This window comes from Chrysochloris asiatica, unplaced genomic scaffold, assembly GCF_000296735.1.
Source record: "Chrysochloris asiatica unplaced genomic scaffold, ChrAsi1.0 scaffold00080, whole genome shotgun sequence".
NCBI classification, from domain to species: Eukaryota; Metazoa; Chordata; class Mammalia; order Afrosoricida; family Chrysochloridae; genus Chrysochloris; species Chrysochloris asiatica.
Genome location: NW_006408598.1, coordinates 2,160,555 through 2,181,330, shown reverse-complemented (window position 1 = coordinate 2,181,330; position 20,776 = coordinate 2,160,555). Strand labels below are relative to the sequence as shown.

General features: G+C 41.3%; 1 protein-coding gene across 1 annotated transcript in view; it reads left to right on the top strand.

Annotated features, from left to right (window-relative positions):
- Positions 1-20,776, top strand: part of SPTLC3 (serine palmitoyltransferase, long chain base subunit 3) — a 235,475-nt gene that overhangs the window by 163,960 nt on the left and 50,739 nt on the right. The window contains exons 8-9 of the mRNA XM_006865623.1: positions 654-873; positions 15,080-15,206. Coding sequence (XP_006865685.1) covers positions 654-873; positions 15,080-15,206 — 347 coding nt within the window. The remainder of the gene's footprint in view (positions 1-653; positions 874-15,079; positions 15,207-20,776) is intronic.

Below are 20,776 nucleotides of genomic sequence, written 5' to 3'. Positions count from 1 at the left end.
CCACAAGGTCAGCAGTTTGAAATTACCAGCTGTTCTGCAGGAGAAAGATGAGGCTTTCTGCTCCCGTAAAGACTTACAGCCTCGGAAACCCTGTACAGGGTCGCTATGAGTCAGAACTGACTCCAAAGCACATAACCACAACCACCACCACATGAAATATTTATAATAGGCAAATGTATAGGGACCAAGTTTGTTAGTGGTTACCAGGGGATGATGGAAATGGAGAACGGGGGTCTATTGTTTAAGGAGCTATTGTCTAAGTTTCTAGAAACAGATAGGGGTGATTGTTACACAACATTGTGACTGTGAATGATACCACTGAATTGTAACTTGAAAAGGGTGAAAATGGAAAGTTTCATGTTGAGTATATTTTTCAACAAGAAAGGAAAGAAGAAAAAAGTAAGAGATTGGGAGAGGGAAAGAGATAAACTGGGAAGGAAGGGAAACAGAAGAATAGGAAAGAAGGAGGCAGAAGGGAAAGAAGGAAAAATGAAAGGAAAGCAAAGAAGGAATGAAGGAAGAAAAGAATGGTATGCTCCTATCACTATTGACTGATGACTGGGCAGGCTGTCTGAGATGTAGTGGAAAGGGGACTAATGCTGAGCTTTTAACGGATTTCATGTTAGTTACCAGCATCTCTCTTTGTGACATAGCATGGAAGGTTCCATATTGCACCTGCCCCAGATCGTGGCTCTGAAGAATAAATACAAGGCTTACCTCTACATAGATGAGGCTCACAGCATTGGGGCTGTGGGTCCTACCGGCCGAGGTGTCGTGGATTTCTTTGGAATGGACCCTCGAGAGATTGATGTGTTGATGGGCACATTCACCAAAAGTTTTGGAGCTGCAGGAGGTTACATAGCTGGAAGGAAGGTAAGACAGGGTCTCCTATGTCTGTGGGAAACCTGACCTCCTAGAAACACAGTCTAAAGGACTTTCTGAATTTCTGAGAGTCTCAGTTCAACTCCCCACCCCTTTCTTGAGCTCCATGGTCTAGCTAGAGTGGATTCTCAGATCCAGAACATCAGGAGCTCATCTAGTAATAGTGAGGAGAGGAATATGATGAGTAATTATGTCCTCATAAAGTGATAGCATAAGTGCACACAGGTAAAGACAATGCAAAGAAGTAACTCTGTCGTGCATGGTTTTGTTGTTGTTGTTGTTAGGTGCTGTTAAGGCAACTCCAACTCATAACAAATATAAGGTTTCTAAGACTATGAATTGTTATGAGAGCAGAAATCTTCCTCTTTCTCCCATGGAGTGGCTGGTGAATTTGAACTGCTGACCTTGTGGTTACCAGTCCAATGATTATTCTACAGCACCACCAGCACTCCACAGTACATGTTGTTGTTGTTGTTGTTATGTGCTGTGGAGTTGGTTCTGACTCATAGTGACCCTGTACAGGGTTTCCGATTATGGGAGCAGAAAGCCTCATCTTTCTCGGTCGGTACCCACAAGTCTTCTAGCATGAATGTCAGTTTTGTAGATAAATAGTGGTATGGAGGGGCGATTGTTACATTTCTGAACAGAAACACAGGAACAATGTAATAAGGTAAGGTTAGAAAACTGTAAGTAGTTTGGTTTTTGTGGAATGAAAAACAGGATAATAGCAACTGTAGGCAATGCTCAAGTATTGAGGAACTTGATCCTTGTACAACAAATTATAGGTTTTAAGAATTTTAATGAAGATAGTGACAGTATCAGGGAAGTAGTTTCAAGTGATTTTCGGTGCAAAATAATCTTCTCCCACAAGAATAGATAAGCAATAGGTTGAAAATATAAAACAACTATCAATAAATGTTTGAAAATATAAGTATATTTATCAAATAAACTATAAATTTAAGAGGGAAGTGAAGGAGAAACAGAATATATATATATATATCTTGTTGTTAAATGTCATCAAGTCAGTTCCAACTCAGCAACACTACATAGAATTTCTGAGGAGCATCTGGTGGGTTTGAAACATCGTCCTTTTGCTTAGCAGTCCAGTGCTTACATAAATACAAGCCTGGTGTGACACTGTAAGATCAGCACTATACTGCTAACTGAAAAATGGGTGGTTCAAACCTACCAGCTGCTCCTCAGAAACCCTATACTGGGTTGCTATGAGTCGGGAGGAGTCCTATTGTGACACTGTGGGTTAATAAGCTGGACTGAAAAGTCTGTTTGAACACCAGCCACTCCTCTGAAACCCTACACACATAGCACTTAACTACAGCAATAACATGAGTCGGGCTGACTCAATGGCACTTAACAGCTACATACAAGCCTGGATGGATAAAGGAGTTAGTTAATGCATCCAAACCCATCTCATACACACTTACATCTGTTCCAAAGAGACTATGTGAGAATGGCATTGTCTCTGCCTAGTAGGGGCATCAAGTAGCTTATATAAAACATCCAGTTCCAGCAGGAACAAGAGGTGCAGCAGAAAACCAGATTGTCATTGAAACCTTGTGATTTAAAACAACAGATTTCATGTTGGCCGCTCACCCTGACAAAAGACATACAGATGTTTAAAATGTTCAGTTTTCAGAGGTCTTTACCCTTCCTACTCTCTTTGGAGCTCAAAGCATTGTTTCTCTTCCTGTCCTGGGGGAATTAGCTGGGTAATGTTAAAAACAGAAGAAATGCTCAGGCGCTTATAAAAGTCAGCTAAATTTGATGAAAGGTTAAATGGTAGCCTGCTCCTGTCGAAGCAGTGGCATCAGAGGCTCTCAAATTTAGGAGCTCCCTTCTGCAGACTATTTTGTGAGCTTGTGGTTTTGTGATTTACCCTAGCAGCAGTTCTGTGCTACAAATTGTTTAATCACGTGTAACTATTTCTGAACCAAACGCACCTGAGTAAACTGACACAGGTGATTTTTTGAAATGTTGACAGATTTGATAGATGTCACAGTTTTCTTCTTCAAATTTCTTCATTTGACACCCACTAGGACTCCTGGAAGGAGCTCTGGTAGCGTAGTGGTTACAAATCGGGCTGTGAACCTCAAGGTCAGCAGTTCAAAACTACCAGCTGCTCTGCGGGAGAAAGATGAGGCTTTCTGCTCCGGTAAAGATTTACAGCCTCAGAAACCCTGTAGAGGGTCGCTATGAGTCGGAACTGACTTCACGGCACATAACAACAACAACAAGGACTCCTGGTGTGGCACTGTGGGTCAATGCTGCTGGACTACAAAGTTTGTTTGAACAGCAAAGTTGCAGTTTCAAGCTGACCAGACATTCCTTGGAAACCCTATACACAGTCGCTACAGGTCGGATCCGACTAAATGGCACTTAACAACAACAACAAGGACCCATGGCATGGTGCTGAAGGGTCAGCACCGGACTGCGACCATGAGGTTGGCAGTTCAAACCCACCAGATGCTCTTCAGAAACCCTGTATAGGGTCGCTATAAGTCAGAACCGACTCAACTGCATTTAATAGCAACAATGGTACAGTGGGTTAAGCACACAGCGGGGTTGCTAAACACAAGGTCAGCGATTCAAACTCAACAGCTGCTCCAAGGGAAAATGTGGCGTTGTGGATTAATGCGCTGGACTGCAAGTCGGTTTGAACCCACAAGGTCGGCAGTTCAAGCTCACCAGCCACTCCTTGGAAACCCTATACAGGGTTGCTATGAATTGGAAACAACTCGACAGCACTTAACAACAACTTTCTGCTCCAGTCAGATAGCCTCAGAAAGACAGTCTCAGGAAATCTAAGGCACGATTTTACTCCTTGGGTTTAGGTTTTCAGTTAGACAAAGTTTCAAGAGGAGCCCAAAGAAAGAACCAAGGTATACCTCTTGATGGTATTTGCTGTCTCTCCAAATTGAAATCATTTCGATTAGAGCATTTAAAAGGTTTGTTGCTCTTGGTAATACAGCTTCTGAAGGAGGCCTGGTGTTTGCTGTGTGTTAGGTGCTAAGCATAAGGTTGGCAATTCAAGTGCACTAGTCACTCTTGGAGAGAGATGAGAAGGTCCGCTCCTGTAAAGATTCACAGTCCTGGAAACCCTAGGGAGTGTCACTATGAGTCAGAACTGACTCAATGAGACTAGGGATATAGCTTCTGTTCATACTGAGCAATTGTAAAAGTGATTATACTTTACTTTAATCAGTATGCAAAAAGTATGCAAATAAATTCATTGTCTTGCCCTTTAAGGTACTCATTGTGTGCATACTTGGATTCAGACAGATGCACCTTTTCTTCCTTCTTCCCTTCCTCCTCCTCTCCTCCTTCACCCAGCCCAACTCTTCCCTCCGCACGACACTGCAATCCCCCTATATGCCATTAGATGGCAGCAAATATTAGCGTTCTTGGTAGCAGCCCAATAGTACAGTCCTAAGACAGTAAGTTGCAAAACCTAGAAAATACAGAGTCGTTTTCAAGACATACAGAGTGAGCAGGTTATAAGAGGACACATGAGAAAGTGTTGGTATGTATTGTTACTTGAGTATTTAAAAACTGAGCAGTCAGATGCACACTGACATGGAATGGTTTGGGTGAGGCGATGATGTTTAGTGACTGTCAGACTGATTTTGACTTATGGCTACCTCCTGTGTACAAAGTAGAACTGTGCTCCGTAGGGTTTCATGGCTGCGGTCTTTCAGAGGCAAATCTCCAGTCCTCATTTCCAAAATGCCGCTGTTCTGACTCATAGTAACTCTTTATAGGATTTCTGAGGAATGGTTGGTGGGTTTGAACCATGAAGACTTTAGTTAAAAGTCCAGTACTTAACATACAGTGTCACTTTGTTGTTGTTAAGTACCGTGGAGTCGATTTCGACTCATAGTGACTCTGCACAGGGTTTCCGAGGCTGTAAATCTTTACGGGAGCAGAAAGCCTCATATTTCTTTCGCGGAGCGGTTGGTAGTTTCGAACTGCTGACCTTGACGTTGGCAGCCCGACTCATAAGCACTGCGCTACCAGAATGCCTTAGGTCAAGGTTAGAGCTCTATAATATTAGCAACCAGATGTGTCAGGTAGGGCAAAATAAATGGCAACAAACAAGGGGAGAAAAATTGACTTGGTACTAAGATACCGCCACAGAGAGCATGTTCTACAAATTCATCTCTGTGTGTGGGAGCTCCCTGCCCTAGTTGTACTCTTCTTCATTTGGGGGAAACTATTAAGACAGTCTTTCTAGAACCAGCAAGATTTTGCTATTTTTCTTACTTTGAGTTTGAAGCTGCTATAGATGAGCTGTGAGAAGGCCAACGTGGACCTCTGTGCCCTTTCAAGACTTAAAGTGAAATGTCAGGCCGTTACTTATTTCCACCCATCAGAGCCTATGAAGTGAACATCTTCTCTGAATAAAGTCTAGCTGATGTAGCTAGGTTTCTTATTTGATTTTTTTACTTATTTATTTGCTGAAGAGATATAAAGTTAATACTGAAGACCCCAGTTTTTAAGGTCCATTTTTTTTTTTCTCTCTCTATTCCTGGACCTGCCTCCTCTTGAATGGTACTAACTACTAGCTTTATAGCCTCCACAGACAAACCAGAGACTTATCAATACATGAAACAAAGGCATCCCTGAAGATTGATTAACTGTGTGACTGGAATTCTGGAGGAGGAAAGTGGGGCAGGGAAGCCAAGACTGGGTTGAGCATTAGGCCCAGAAGCCTGCTCACCAGGTGAAGAAAGCCCCCTTGCAGAAGGCACTCTGCCCTGTGGGCTGGCCCTGGCTGTATTTAAAGGCTCTTTGAAGTAAATGGGGGTTATGGAATGAGTATCAAGATGTTTATTCTAAGACCTTCCTATCTGAGTTCCTTCAGAAAGCCAACCTTAAACTATACGCCTAGAAAATAATCAGGATTTCAAAGTTACAAATGGACTTAGAAACCCACACTGAAGGAAGATACAATGCAGACTCACCTTGCAAAGCCCAAAGCCAACTCTTAATTCCTGGCTCATGGCAGCTAGTCTTGGGCAAAAAGGAGGGAATCAAGGCATCCCTTGATGCTCTCCAGAAGTACTCATGGAGTCCCACTCTCTGAGCCATGTTTGCAAATTAGCCCTGTCCCTAAACTCAGACTCTGAGAGGAAGAAGAGTTTGAGCACTAGGTAGTCTTGGTGTTAAAAGAGAGTGGTGCCCCGCTGATAGCCAAGCAAAATGCTCTTGACCTTAACTTTAGGAAATTGCTCCATATATTAAAGAAAATTGAGAACATTGGGAAAGGATTCTTTTCAACACTAAAAGGAAGCTTTGCTCTGTCTGTTTCTTCAGTTGCTCTTTGTTAGATATGCCTCCAAACGAAGTGGATATTGCTATACTCGTTCTTAAAAATGTTCCTTAGTACCTCTCACATCCCTTAGGGAGTTTCTGGGTAGTACAGAATGTCAGTGCACTTGGTGTCATGCTGTAGGATAAGCACTCCACCACAAGGCCAGTTTGAACCACAAGATCGGCGATTCAAACCCACCAGCTGCTTCTCAGAAACCCTATACAGGGTCACTATGAGTCAGAACTAACTCAATGGCACTTAACAACAACAGCAACAACTAACCAAAAGTCTGGAGGCTCAAATCTACGCAGAGTTTCTTTGGAAGAAAGACCTGGTAATCTATTTCCCCAAAAGCAGTCATGGAAAACTCTACAAAACACACTTCTGACACCTGGAGTCGCTATGAGTCAGACCAACTTAACTGCAACTGTTATTTTGTTGTTTCTTTTCTTTAATATCCCTTCAGAGATCCTCACCATCCTTCCTCAGTTCCTGAAACCCCTTTGCTTTGCATGGGACCATAAATTTTACCAGTCCCCTCCCAAGTACCTACCACTGTGGACTATAAATTATCATGTGCCGTGGAGTCGGTTCCGACTCATAGTGACTCTGTACAGGTTTCCAAGGCTGTAAATCTTTACGGGAGCAGAAAGCCTCATCTTTCTCCTGCGGAACAGCTGGTAGTTTCGAACTACCGACCTTGAGGTTAGCAGCCCAACTCGTAAGCCCTACGCTACCAGAGTGAGAAGTGAATAATTCCATCCCTGTCCTCAAAGAGGTTTCAGTCTCTTTAGAGAAACAAGAGTCATGAAAAATTTTTGAAAATAATGTCATTCAATCTGTGGTTTGTTGTTGTTGTTGTAAAGTGCCTTCAAGTCAGTTCTGACCCATAGCAACCCAGGAGCGACTGGTGAGCTTGAACTGCTGACCTTGCATTCCAAACCAACTTTGCAGTCTGGCACATTAACTCACAGTGCCACTACTATATAAACCTGAGTATGTTAGGAATCTTTTTAAAAAAAGTTATTCCTGTGGGTTAGGAAAAGAACGTTAGGGTAAGTAGAGCTGAGTCTAGCTGCAAACAACAGGGTTATTGTGAGTTTTAAATGTGCTATACATACAAAGTTTTTAAAACAGAGCCTCAAGTAGTAAATGAATATAGTGTTATCTAGTCCTAATCCTGGCTGTCTTTTCAGGGTCAAACTGTCACAGGGTCTGAGCACTTCCTTATTTGTAGTCTTCTCTTGCCCTTTCTTTCCATTTCTATTGCAACTACCTTAACAAGAAAGAGCTGAACTTGAAATCTTTGATTTTATGTCTGGATAATGTGACTTAGCTACATAATCTTACTATAGTCTGTCCCCAGATTTTTCTAAAGGAAGATTTTCGTAAAACCCACAGTTACAAACCAACTCCCGTATAATCTTACTACAGTCTGTCCCCAGATTTTTCTAAAGGAAGATTTTCACACAACCCACGGTTGCAAACCAACTCCTGTATAGTCTGTTATATTAAAAATTCAAGGTGCATACAATGGTTCTGAATAACAATCAGGCACTCCTTTATGATGAACATCAAAACTTGGTTATTATTGCTATATTCATATACTAAAGATGTTTTAGTGCATCTGGAAGTGTTACTTTCATTTTTTATGCCTGGAAAGGTACACTGTATTATATACTATGACAAATATTAGACTGACAGATATTACACAGGAACCTTACCTTACTGTTGAAATATATGTACAAATTCAAGTTAACAAATTTAGGAATGACACTCATTCATAATCTGGGGATCACCTTCTGCAAATTGAGGGCGCTAGAATAAAAACACTTTGAGGGATTTTGTATTTTAGTATATCCAAAATGCCACAATTTAAAGAATCTTATGCGTTGGCAATCTAATAACAATAATTGTCAACTACATCATGTGTGCACTATGTACCAGACGATTTTATAATATGTAATGCATTTAATTTTCGTAATGACTCTGAAGTAGCTACTACAATTATCTCAGGAGAAGGAAGGCACAGAGAGGGTCAGTAGTTTGGTCAAACTCACATAAAGTCACAGCTTGAACCTAAGCAATCAGGATCCAGAGTCTGTGCTTGTAACCCCTGAATCAAGTCTCCTCTAAAGGAGCAACTCACTGTCTTAGAAACACTAGCTTTTCCCAGGACTTCTAATTGAATCCTCCACTTTTTGCCCATAAGACACCATATTTATGCTTCATTTTAGCACATGCCCATGCCTTTCCCCTTGTTCTCTCCATCCCTCCTGACTTACACATCATCTAAGGCTACATCACCTCCATGAAACATCCATTTTCTCATGTTTCTCCACTTAAATATCCATCATACTGATTCTTTCACCCCATTTCACTCTCCTACTTGACTCCTCCAGTACCCTTTAGGAAGACACTCACTCTAAACATAAAATAAAACCCCTGGTGTTGTTCATGGAGGAGCACAGAGCATAAAACTGTGCAAGACAGCCTGGCTGAACTAATGTAGAAAATGGTCACCTCTCTCCTTACGATGCCCTTGAATTGCCCAAAGTAAATTTCCTAAATGCCCTATTGCTACTACTATTGCTGTTGATGTTGCTAAGCGCTGTCAAATCAGTTCCAACTCATAGCAACCCTGTATAGAGTTTCTGAGGAGTGGCTGGTAAGCTAGAACCACTGATCTTGCAGTTCAAACCAACCTTGCAGTCCAGCACATTAACCCGCAGCACCACACCGGGACTCTGAATTCCCTATTGTTGTTGTTAAGTGCCATCAAGTTGATTCCGACCCATAGAGACCCTGTACAGGGTTTCTGTGGCTGTAAATCTTTACGGGAGCAGAAAGCCTCATCTTTCTCCCAAGGAACAGCTGGTAGTTTCGAACTGCTGACCTTGTGGTACGCAGCCCAATTCGTAACCAGCTACCAGAGCTCCTTGAATGCCCTATAGTCAGTACTTAAAATCAAGCCAATCAAGAGCCAATGGTAGTAAAGGAACAAGTCTGATATGTACTGAAGGCATTGGCAAGGAACAAGACTCCTGAAATTAGTGGAATACAAATTGAAATCTTTCAAAAAATTGATGCAGCACTGGAAACCATCTATGCTAAGAAATTTGAAAGACAGCTATCTGGCCAACTGACTGGAAGAGATCCATATTTGTGGCTATTCCAAAGAGAGGTGACCCAACGGAATTCAGAAATTATTGGACAATATTATTACTATCACATGCAAGTGAATTTTGCAAAATGTACTTCAAAAACAGTTGCAACAGGACATTGACAGAGAACTGCCAGAGGTTCAAGCTGGATTCAGAAGAGGACATGGAATGAGGAATAGCACTGCTAACATCAGATGGATTTTGGCTGAATGCAGAGAATGCCAGAAAGATGTTTACCTGTGCTTTATTGACTATGCAAAGACTTTCAACTGTGTGGATCATGACAGCCTATGGACAACACTGAAGAGAATAAGTATTCTAGAACAATTACTTGTGCTCATGAGAAACCTGTACATAGACCAAGAAGCAGCAGTTCAAACAGAACAAAGGGAACACTGAATAGTTTAAAATCAGAAAAGATGTGCACCAGAGTTGTATTCCTTCACCATACTTATTCAATCTGAATACTGAGCAAATAATCCAAAAAGCTGGATTACATGAAGAAAAATGTGGCATCAAGATTTGAAGAAGACTCACTATCAACCTGCTATGTGCAGATGGTACAGCTTTGCTTTCTGAAAGAGGACTTAAAATATTTATTGATGAAGATCAAAGACCACAGCCTTCAGTATGGATTGCACCTCAGTGTAAAAAGAACAAAAACCCTCACCACTGGACCAATAAACAACATATAAATGGAGAAAAGATTGAAGTTGTCAAGGATTTCATTTTGCTTGTCTGCACCACGAATACTCATGGAAGTAGCAGTCAAAAAATGAAAAGATGCATTGCATTAGGCAAATCTGCTGCACAAGACCTCTTTAAAGTGTTCAAGAGCAAAGATGTCAGTTTGAGGCCTAAGATGGACCCAAGCCATGGTATTTTCAATGGCCTCATATGCATATGAAAGTTGGACAATAAATAAGACTGTAGAATAATTTATAAATTCGAGTTGTGGTGTTGAAGAAGAATATTAAAGGTACCATGGACTACCAAAAAATCAAACAAATCTGTGATAGAAGAAATACAACCAGAATGCTCCTTAGTAGACAAGCTGGACAGATTTGTCTCTTATACGTTGGACATGTTATCAGGAGGGACCAGTCCCTGAAGAAGGATATCTTGTTTGGTAAAATGGAGGGACGGTGAAAAAGAGGGAGACTCCCAATGAGACAGACTGGCACAGTGGCAGCAACAATGGGCTCAAGTATAGCAGCAGCAATTGTGAGGATCTCACAAGACTCCAGCGGTGTTTCACTCTGTTGTGTACCCTAGGGTCCTTATGGGCTGGAACTGACTCGATGGCACCTAACAACAACAACACGAAGTCAGGCAGTTATCCTACACATATTCAAGTTTTGTAAAAACTCACCCAACTGTTATTATGAGATTCATTAAATAAAAGAATATACAGACACTCAAGTTTAATTATATAAATGGCTAATAGATGTCAGGGTTTGTCCTGGATCTTTTGGATTCTCCCTCTCCCCTTGGATGGCAATACACATTCATAGTGTAGCCCAAAGGAAGTCTTTTACATTTGTTTTTGTTGGGAGGAAAGATGAAAGGGAAGGAGGACTGGGAATGAAAGGAGAAGGGAGAGAGGGAGGACAGGAAGGGGGAACAAAAGATAGACTGATTTAAAAATGAAGAGGAAGAAAAAATTTAGAATGGAGAATTTGAAATGAAAATAGAGAAAGAACAAGGATAGAAGGAAATGAAGAACAAAAAAGGAATGAAGAATTTGAAGTGAAGGAGATAAAGAGGAGAAAGGAAGGCAGGAAAGAAGAAACAGTGGAAGAGAGGATGTATTGAAAATGAAGGATGCAGGAAAGACATGTTGTTGTTGTTGTTGTTGTTAAGTGCAGATGAATAGTGACCCTGTGTAGGGTTTCCGAAGAGCAGCTGGTGAGATTGAACTGCCAATCTTGCAGTTCAAAGGGCTTTGCAGTCTGGAGCATTAACCCACAGTGCCACACCAGGACTCCAGGAAAGACATAGATGGAGGGTAATTAGTTCCGACCATGAGTCAGTTTGAGGGATCAAGTGATTGATTTCACCTTCACTCAACAGCCTGTGAAGCAGGCAACCTCGTTCACTAAGGAAATCTTTAAATCTTTAAAACATTTGAGAAACAAAACAAAACAATATCCAACCCATATTCCAAGAGAAAAGGAAAACTGAGGGGCAGGATGCAGTTCCAGGATTTGGGTAGGAATGAATATGTGTGGAAGCAAATGGTATAGCCACTGAAAGAGGGGTGTAGGGAGTGGGCTTGCCCAAAGCTGCTTTCCTTCTTCCTGAGAGCGCTTCCCAAATCACCATCATGTGAGAATTATTAGGGAGTGAGATTCTAAACTCCCTCCCTCAAGAAGAAAGTGGCTGGTCCATTACAGGCCTCACTGCTAATGTAGACAGCTGTCATCAGCCCATTAGGTTTTCTACAGGGCACCTTGAGGGTTCCAAGCTGTATGTCAGTACAAGCGGGTCTACAAATTGTCTACCTAGTAGGGGCTGAGCAAATCCATATTCCCTAAGCCCCTCCCTACTGTGGTGGTAGGCTAGTGGAGTTTCTTTGGGCAATTTACCTGAAAGTTTACTTTGGACTTTAGGAGTCAAACATACCCAAACCAAACCAAATCCACAGCCATCAAGTCAATTTCAAAGACTTTCAGAGGCTGTAAATCTTTATGGAAGCAGAAACCCTCTTTCTCCCATGTAGCAGCTGGTTGGTTTGAACTGCTAAGCTTGTGGTGAGCAGTCCATGACTGATCCTACAGTGCCACCAGGGCTCCTTGGGAGTCAAAGATACAGGTGAAATTTATTCTTACCATTAAATACCAGGAGCTTTGGTAGCGTAGTGGTTACCAATCAGGCTGCTAACCTCAGAGTCAGCAGTTCGAAACTACCAGCTGTTCCATGGGAGAACGATGAGGCTTTCTGCTCCCGTAAAGATTTACAGCCTCGGAAACCCTGTACAGGGTCTCTATGAGTCGGAACCGACTCCACGGCACATAACAACAACAACAACATTATGTAGTAGGTCAGAGCTCCAAATAGTATTGCACAAAAGTTCTAATTGTTCTCAGCTGTCCAAGGCATAAACTCTAAAGTTCTTGCCTTTGTGTTTATTTGACGCCAGATGGTACTGTAGGATAAAAGTTTAACTTCTAACCATAAAGTCAGCAGTTCAAACCCACCAGCTAGTCCCTGGGAGAAGCTTTGTACTTCCATAAAGATTTACAGTCTTGGAAACCCTGTATAGAGTCACCGTGAGCCGGAATCGACTAGAGGACAGTGAGACTGAGACTGAACCTATTCTTTGATTTTCCACTAACCTCCGGTCAAAGTGTCATTTGCTTTCCTCCAAACATGCTATGCGTATTAGCTTATTCTGTTTAACAAACCACCCCCAAACTTAGTGAAAAAAACACCACCATTTACTTAGCTCATAATTCTGCACATCAACCATTTAGATTGGGCCCCGATGGGCAGTTCTATTGGTCACAACTGAGTTGGCCCTGTTTCACAGTGTCACTGGGTAAACTGGGAACTAGCTGACCTAGGCTAAATGACCTCAGCTGTAAAGCCTCATGTCTACTGCACCTGTCTCTCATCCTGAAGCAGGCTAGCAAGGGCTTGTTCACAGGGCAGGTGGGCAGGGTTCTGAGAAAACGAAAGCACTCAAGGCCTCTTGAGGCGTAAACGCAGAACTAGTGCCCTATCACTTCTGGCATATTCTGTTGGTCAAAGCACATCACAAGGCCAATCTGAATCTATCCACCTCTTGATGGAAGGGGTTGCAACATTGAATTACAAAGGTGTAAGGGGCTCTGGTAGCTTAGTGGTTATGATTCGGGCTGCGAACTGCAAGGTCAGCAGTTTGAAACTACCAGCTGTTCCGTGGGAGAAAGATGAGGCGTTCTGCTCCCGTAAGAATTTATAGCCTCAGAAACCCTGTACAGGGTCCCTATGAGTCAGACAGGCACCACCACCAAGTGTACAAAGAGAGGACAAATTACAACCATTATTTTGCAAACAATCTACTATACATGTCATCTACTTTAATATCCTCTGCATTTATATTCAGCCTCTTCCTTCTGCTAATTCTCCATCTCGAACCCCAAATTTAATTTCCTCTTTTATCTCCATTTTTTAAGGCTTAGTCATTTCCATTTCTTTATAGGAGGCTTCTCTAACCAATATAGATAAGAGGGCCCTCTCTATTATCTCGAATTTTGCAACCCCGTTGCACATTAGTTTGCATGTATGGCTGCTTATCCTATCACTTTTCTATGGGAAAAATCTTATATAGTATTTTTTTTTTTTAAGTTTTTATTGTGAACTGAGTGATAGTTTACATGGGAGAACACCAATTTTACACCATCACTTCATTGCAATGATTAAAATCTTGCAACAGTATTTTCTTCCATTCCCTCTGTTGTTTTGTTTTTTGTTTGTTTGTATGGGGTCGGGGACAGGTTGTACACAGAAACACTCAGGAATATATAATCATTTAACCAACCAAAGGGCACATTCTGCAAGCCTGCCTCCTGGATGTCAGCACACAGTCCCTCTCTTTCCATGAGACCAGAGTTCTCAGCTGCTCCCTCTCTCCATGTCCTCATCTCTGCCTCCATCTTGTCTCTGCTTCTCTGACTAGGGTCCCGGATTTCGCTTGTGCTCTTCTCTCTTGATGGTCCTCGGGCCCTTTGTTTCTGGACTGTAAGATTAATTACTCCCCCATTTCTGCCACAAAACTACTACCTTTACAATTTTGACAGTCACAATTAGTCAAGATAACAATAACTCACTATTGAATCATAAGAATCTTATCCCCATCTCTTTTCACCAGACCTGTCTAAACAACATGAAAACTGTTCAGTAGGGACTCTTCCTTCCCACACACACTCTGAAACTAAACTCCCTCTTGAAACCTTGTAAGCCAGTTGCTTCATGCCTTTATTGCCCCCTCATTTTAGGTAGCCAATGTTTAAGTTGCCCATCCCTATCTACCCTGTATACAGAGGGGATATTACTTAGTATTTTTGAAGACAAGAGTCACATTCTGTATTTTTTGGACACTCGTGACTGCTAAGCTAGTGTTCACACATAATTGTTGTTGTTGTTGTTGTTTAGTGCCATCAAGTTGATTCCAATTCATACTAAGGAGTGACTAGTGGATTTGAACCACTGACTTTGTGGTTTCTAAGGAGTGACTAGTGGATTTGAACCACTAACTTTGTGGTTCAAACTGACTTTGTGGTCCAGTGCGTTAGGTATTACGTGCTCAATAAATGTTTAAGGAGTCATTTTTCTTTATATATCTATCTGGTTTTGTCTTACACTTCATCTCCAAATTTTTATAATTCTACTTCTGCATATCTTATTAGTTATTGTGGGTGAGCAAGAGAAAAATGATGCATTCTGCGTCTTCAAAGAAGTGCTGCCTTGGAAACCTAACTCAGTCAGAACTGACTCAAGGGCACTTAACAGCACCAACAATCATGGTTGAGGTTGGGAATAAAGTGATTGAAAAAAGAAATTGTTTGGTGAGGCCCATTGAAAGCCCGACTAATTTCATCTTTTGAGATACTACAATGAAATGTCTTTTGCTGTAATGAATGGTGAAGGGAGATGTTATGCACACCACCAACATTGATACTGATAATTCCTTCTGTTTGGGTTTCCTCCTTTATTCAAGGACCTTGTGGATTATTTGCGGGCTAATTCACATAGTGCTGCTTATGCCACATCCATGAGTCCCCCGATATCAGAGAAAATCATCACCTCAATTAAATTCCTCATGGGAGATGATGGGTCCACGCAAGGTAAGAGCACAGCTTCCTCAAACACCTATCTCAGACCTCTCTCCCTTATGTCCCACTAATCGCCTTCCTTCTCAAATCCATTCATTTGTGTGTTTTATATAACTCAGTGGCTGTATCAAACCATGCGCTAAATGTATTAGAACTGCTATCATCACAAAAATAACCTGTGTTAAAGCAAAGAAAACTTTTGAACTCAACTCAATGTTATCAGCAAAGTTGGACCATATCATGTACTAAACTGAAGTAGATAGTGGTATTTGTTTGTGTGTGCTTCCTTGGGACTAATGATTGTGTGTCTCTGAGACCAAACTAGTCAATTTAATATTTCCATTTTTTAATCTTTTGTTTTCTAGCACAATGTTGAAGAAAGGACATTTCCATAGGTCGTTTGAGAATATATGGCCAAGCATGCCCACAGTGATAACTTTCCAAACATTTTCATAACATTGGGTCACCATAGTTTGCTACATTGTTCATTTCGAACAAACTTAATTTGTTTCCAAGAATTGATTAATCAGTGAATGCCTCCTGGAACTCCACTTCTACTTTTCAGATAAAGTCGATAGAGTTTTGACTATATGTCAAACACAGTTGGTGATACAGTGATGGAAAAGGTATTGCTATGCATGAAGCTAATAAGGACATTTATGGAATTAGGAAACTGTCCTGACTGGTGGTGATGCTAGACAATCCACCCCTACCCCAAGCTGACATTCAGCCCTACGTTGTTTCATGCAACTTCAGTAGAAATTTAGGGAGACCAGGCATTTAAAACTTTTGTTAAAGCAGAGGAATACCTCCTTCACACACAATTTTTTATTCAGAAGTCTGCTACATAGAAGCTGGTCAGGGCTAGGTGAATTAGCGTCTCTACCCACTGCGTAGAGGTTACGAATCGGGCTGTGAACCACAAGGTCAGCAGTTCGAAACTACCAGCGGTTCTGCGGGAGAAAGATGAGGCGTTCTGCTCCCGTAATGATTTACAGCCTCAGAAACCCTGTGCAGAGTCACTATGAGTCGGAACCGACTCCACGGCACTTAACAGCAACAACAACAACCCACTCCCGTACTGACAGCCTCTAAGGCCTTTCACCTAGGTCCTAGCGCTCCCCACTGGTTTTGAAAACCTCTAGCATAGCCTTTCCTTTTTCACTAAATCAGGAAAGTGGCCTGCAAGTTGACTTTTCCCAGCATGTAAAATGCAGTGATTAAATTGATTGATCTCTAAAATCTTCTCCGCTTGTCTTTTGGGCTTTATGATTCCATGTCTTGTTGAATATTCTGTTTAAAAAGGAAATAAGAATGGAGGCAGCATAGTGCAATTGTTTAGATCATGGATTCTGAAGCCAACTCCCAGGGTTTGACTCTCCTTTCAACTATAGTTATATGCCACTTAATGTTATTTCTAGAAGTTGTATAATTTCGTTGTTATGTGAACACTGTATCATAGAATGTTCCTGATTTTCTTTAAGCATCTTTAACAAGTTTTTGCCTTGTTAGTGATTGTCTATATGCTGCGAGGATTCGCTTTTTGATGGGTCTCTAATTCATGTCATTATCAATTTCTCCACATCTGCTAGAGTTCCTTCTCCCTTTTCATAAACCTTATAGTTTTCAGTGGAGCCAATTCTTTAACAGCTTGGGGAAGTTTTTCTTTGGTTTTGAGGATCATGTGATTGTCAAGCACAACATGCCTACATTGTGGGCAGTAGCATTCACTGATTTTTCGTTTTTGTGTGTTTAATAATCTTTCAGCTCACTTCCAAATGGGTACTTCTCCTTTGACTCTGGCTAAAGGAGCTCTGGTAGCGTGGTGGTTATGAATCGGGCCACAAACCACAAGGTCAGCAATTCAAAACTACCAGCTGTTCCATAGGTGAAAGATGAGGCTTTCTGCTCCCGTAAAGATTTACAGCCTCGGAAACCTTGTACAGGGTCGCTATGAGTCGGAACCAACTCCACAGCACATAACAACAACAACAACAACTGCTATCACTAACACTGGTTTTGCTGTGCTTAGGAGCCATGATGAACTCCACAGTAATATTTGCAAAAGAAAATTAAACAGAAAGATAATGCTACAACACTCAAGTGATACATGATACATGAGATTGAATACTTCTGCCTACAAGTCAAAGCATACCCTTTTTTTTTAAGTTTCTATTGTGAATTATGTGATAGTTTACATGGGAGAACATTAGCTTTATATTCATCCTATAGTATTTCATTTCATTGCAATGATTACAATCCCTCCATGTATCATCAAACAACCAAAGAGTACAGCCCGCAAGCCTGCCCCCTGGCCATCAATACTCAGCCCCTCTCCCTCCCTGAGTCCAGAGTCCACAGCTGCTCCATCTCACCACATCATTGTCTCTGCCTCCATCTCTGACATTACTGCTTCTCTGGGTAGGGTCCCCCACTCTACTCCTCTCACTTGATGGTCCCAGGGACCTCCGCTCCCAGACTGCAAAATCAAGCACTCCCCTTCTTTTGTTACAAAACATCAACCTTTATATACTTCCAACCCTCACAGTCAGTCCTGATAGCAGTTATTCACTATTGTACAAGAGTCTTATCCCCATCTCCCTTCAACAGCCCTGTCCAGGCAAATTGGAAACCACTCAGTGGAGATTCTACCTTCCCCTGCACCCTCTGGAACTAGGCTACCTCTTTAAAGCTTATAAGCCAGTCACTTCTTGCCTTTGTAGCTCCCACCAACCCCCTTGTGGATAGCCAGTGTCTAAGTTGCCCATCTCTGTCAACCCTACGTACTGAGGAGGTGGGAATGATCTTTGCTGTAAAGATTTGTTCCCTCTTTTGAGCTATTGCATCCATAGGTATAGGTCAAGTTCATCAAATTGTATCAGATTTTATATTTTTCCCTCTTCTTTCTTCTTCTAGTTGAGTTCTGACCATCCAGCTGATGAAGGAGGTCAAGTGGGTATTATCTGCAAGTGTGGATGTTCATGTGCAGATGCCCTCTCTTCTTATCAGCTAGACACTTCACTCTCCACTGTAGTCCTCTGTGGTTATGTCACTGCCTCTGAGCCTAGGAGTCCCCAGGTCTTGCCATACTGCCTTCCAACCAGGTCTCCATCTGGGGTTCACAGGAGTCTATTGAACGTGGTCAGACTTAGCTCACAACTACATTGCTGGTTTTCCCCCATTTCCCTTTATTGGTGACCAACATGGTAACCAGCCAGACCACACGCCTGCTTGTGTATTCCCATTGAGTCATAGTCTTGGAAGGAGGTTTATCCTGAGGGGACCCAACCACTTGCCTTGATGGCTCCTGGGCGAGCAACTTGCTTGTTCTTGTAGTAGTCAGCCAGACTGCCATTACTGTTTTTGATTTTTTCCTACTAGTCTTTCTCTCAAGAAATGTCTTCTGTTCTTGCTACTCCAGGTTGGTCTGCTTGTCCTCTCCAGTGGAAATTTCCCACCTTAGAAGATTCTGGATGCTGTTCAGGATTCCACCTGTGGTCTTATGTAATGCAGAGGTTCCATAGGAAGCCTCCTTCACTAGGCATGTTGTAACCCCATTTTAGATATTCCAGACTGTTATAGGCTGAAGACGGACTTACAAGCTTTTTCTGGTGATATTTCTGGCTATTCCTTTCACTCCCCCTTAAGTATCTATTTTATAATGGTAGGCAAGGGAAATCAAGATTCAAAAGACAGCCAAGCATCTTAACATTATTTCCCCTCTTTTACCCATTCAAACCATGCCTCAATCCCTGTATCCCAGAGCCGTGTTGTTCCAAGGTTATGCATACATCATTATTTACTTCTGTCTGACTTAGTCCATGAAAACTTGCCTAACTGTTCTCCCATCCACCTTGTTCTTCCATTCCCCTCCCCCTTTTTGTGTATTACTCCCCAACTCCCAGCACCAAAGCTATCCTGTGTCTCCTCCCTACCCTGTGCTCCACATTCCCCTCCCTCCCCTTGACCCATTGAGAGTAATGTAGGCTGTTGGTTTTGTATATATGCTCTTAATTATGTTGAGGAATTTCCCTTCAATTCCTACTTTGCTGAGTGTTTATTTTGGGGATGGATGTTAGATTTTGTCAAATGCCTTTTCTGCATTAATCTATATGATCATGTGGTTCTTTTCTTTTTTCTTATTTATATGGTGGAGTACACTGATCATTTTTCTAATGTTGAACCATCCCTGCATCCTCGATATGAATCTCACTTGGTCATGAAGTATTATTTTTTTGATGTGCTGCTGTATTCTGTTGGCTAGGATTTTGTTATAATTTTTGCACCTATGTTTATGAGGGATATTGGTCTATAATTTTCTTTCTTAGTGACATCCTTCCCTGGTTTTGGTATGAGGGTTATGTGTGCTTCATAAAATGTATTAGCTTTTGTTTATCCTGGAATATTTTTTATTACACCATTATATTTGATTGATACTTTACTAGATAAAGGATTCTTGGTTGGCAGGTTTTTTTTGTTTTTGTTTTTGTTTTTTTCAGAGTTTTATATTGTCTCCCCATTGCCTTCTTGCCTGCATTGTTTCTGCTGAGAGATCCGAGCTTAATCTGATTTGCTTGCCTTTTTAGGTAACATTTCTTTTTTCCCTAGCTGCTTTTAGGATTCTGTCCTTATCTTTTAGAGATAAGTTTGATTATTATATGTCTTGATGATTTTCTTTTAGGGTCTATCCTTCCTAGGGTTCATTGAGTTTCTTGAATGCTTATCTTTTCAGAATGTTAGGGAAATTTTCTTCTAGGAGCTCTTCAAATCTTTCCTCTGTGGTCTTGTGTGATTTTTCCTGTTCCAGAATGCCAATAATTCTTAAGTTATTTCTCTTCATGTTATCCAGCATGAATTTTAGACCTTCTTCAGATTTTCTTATCCTTTTTTCTTCTTGCTCTTCTATCTTAGTAGTATTGAGATCTTTTCCTTCCAGCTCACTAGTTCTGACTTCCATCACTTCAATTTTTCTCCTTTGCTCTTTCAGTGTATTGTCCATTTCTGATATTCTATTATTAATTGTTTGGACCTTTTTTTTTTGTAGGTTTTGAGTTGTTTCCAATGCTGTATCTTTTCTTATTTGATTGTTCCTGTAGTGCTTTCCTTACTTCTTCCTTATTTTTCTCAACTCCTCTGGAAAGTGTTTTGATATATTTTGTAGTCATTTTTCTGAATTCTTTTTCAGGCATTTCCAAAGCCTGCCCCCCTTTCAGTATGGAATGTAAGTCTACCTCCAGCTCATTTGTCTCAGTCACTTTATCTTGTTTCTTGACATGTGCTAATATGGTCATCTGCTTCTGCTTCTTGGGCATGTTCAGTAGTTAATTGTGGCCTTAATACTTAATTAGGTGTGTATTTTGGTATTTTTTATGCTTTCTGATTGCCTTTTGGTGCTTTCTGATTTTATGCTTTCTGGGTGTGATTGTAGCTTGACTATATGACAGCAATTGCTGTCTCTTTTTGGGTAATATAAGGAAAGAAAGAGCCCCCTAAAGGTAAAGAGGGGACCAAAAAAACAAAACAGCAACAGAAAAAGCAAACAGATTGGATACTGTAGTCTATAATTGCAGAAAAGAGAAAAA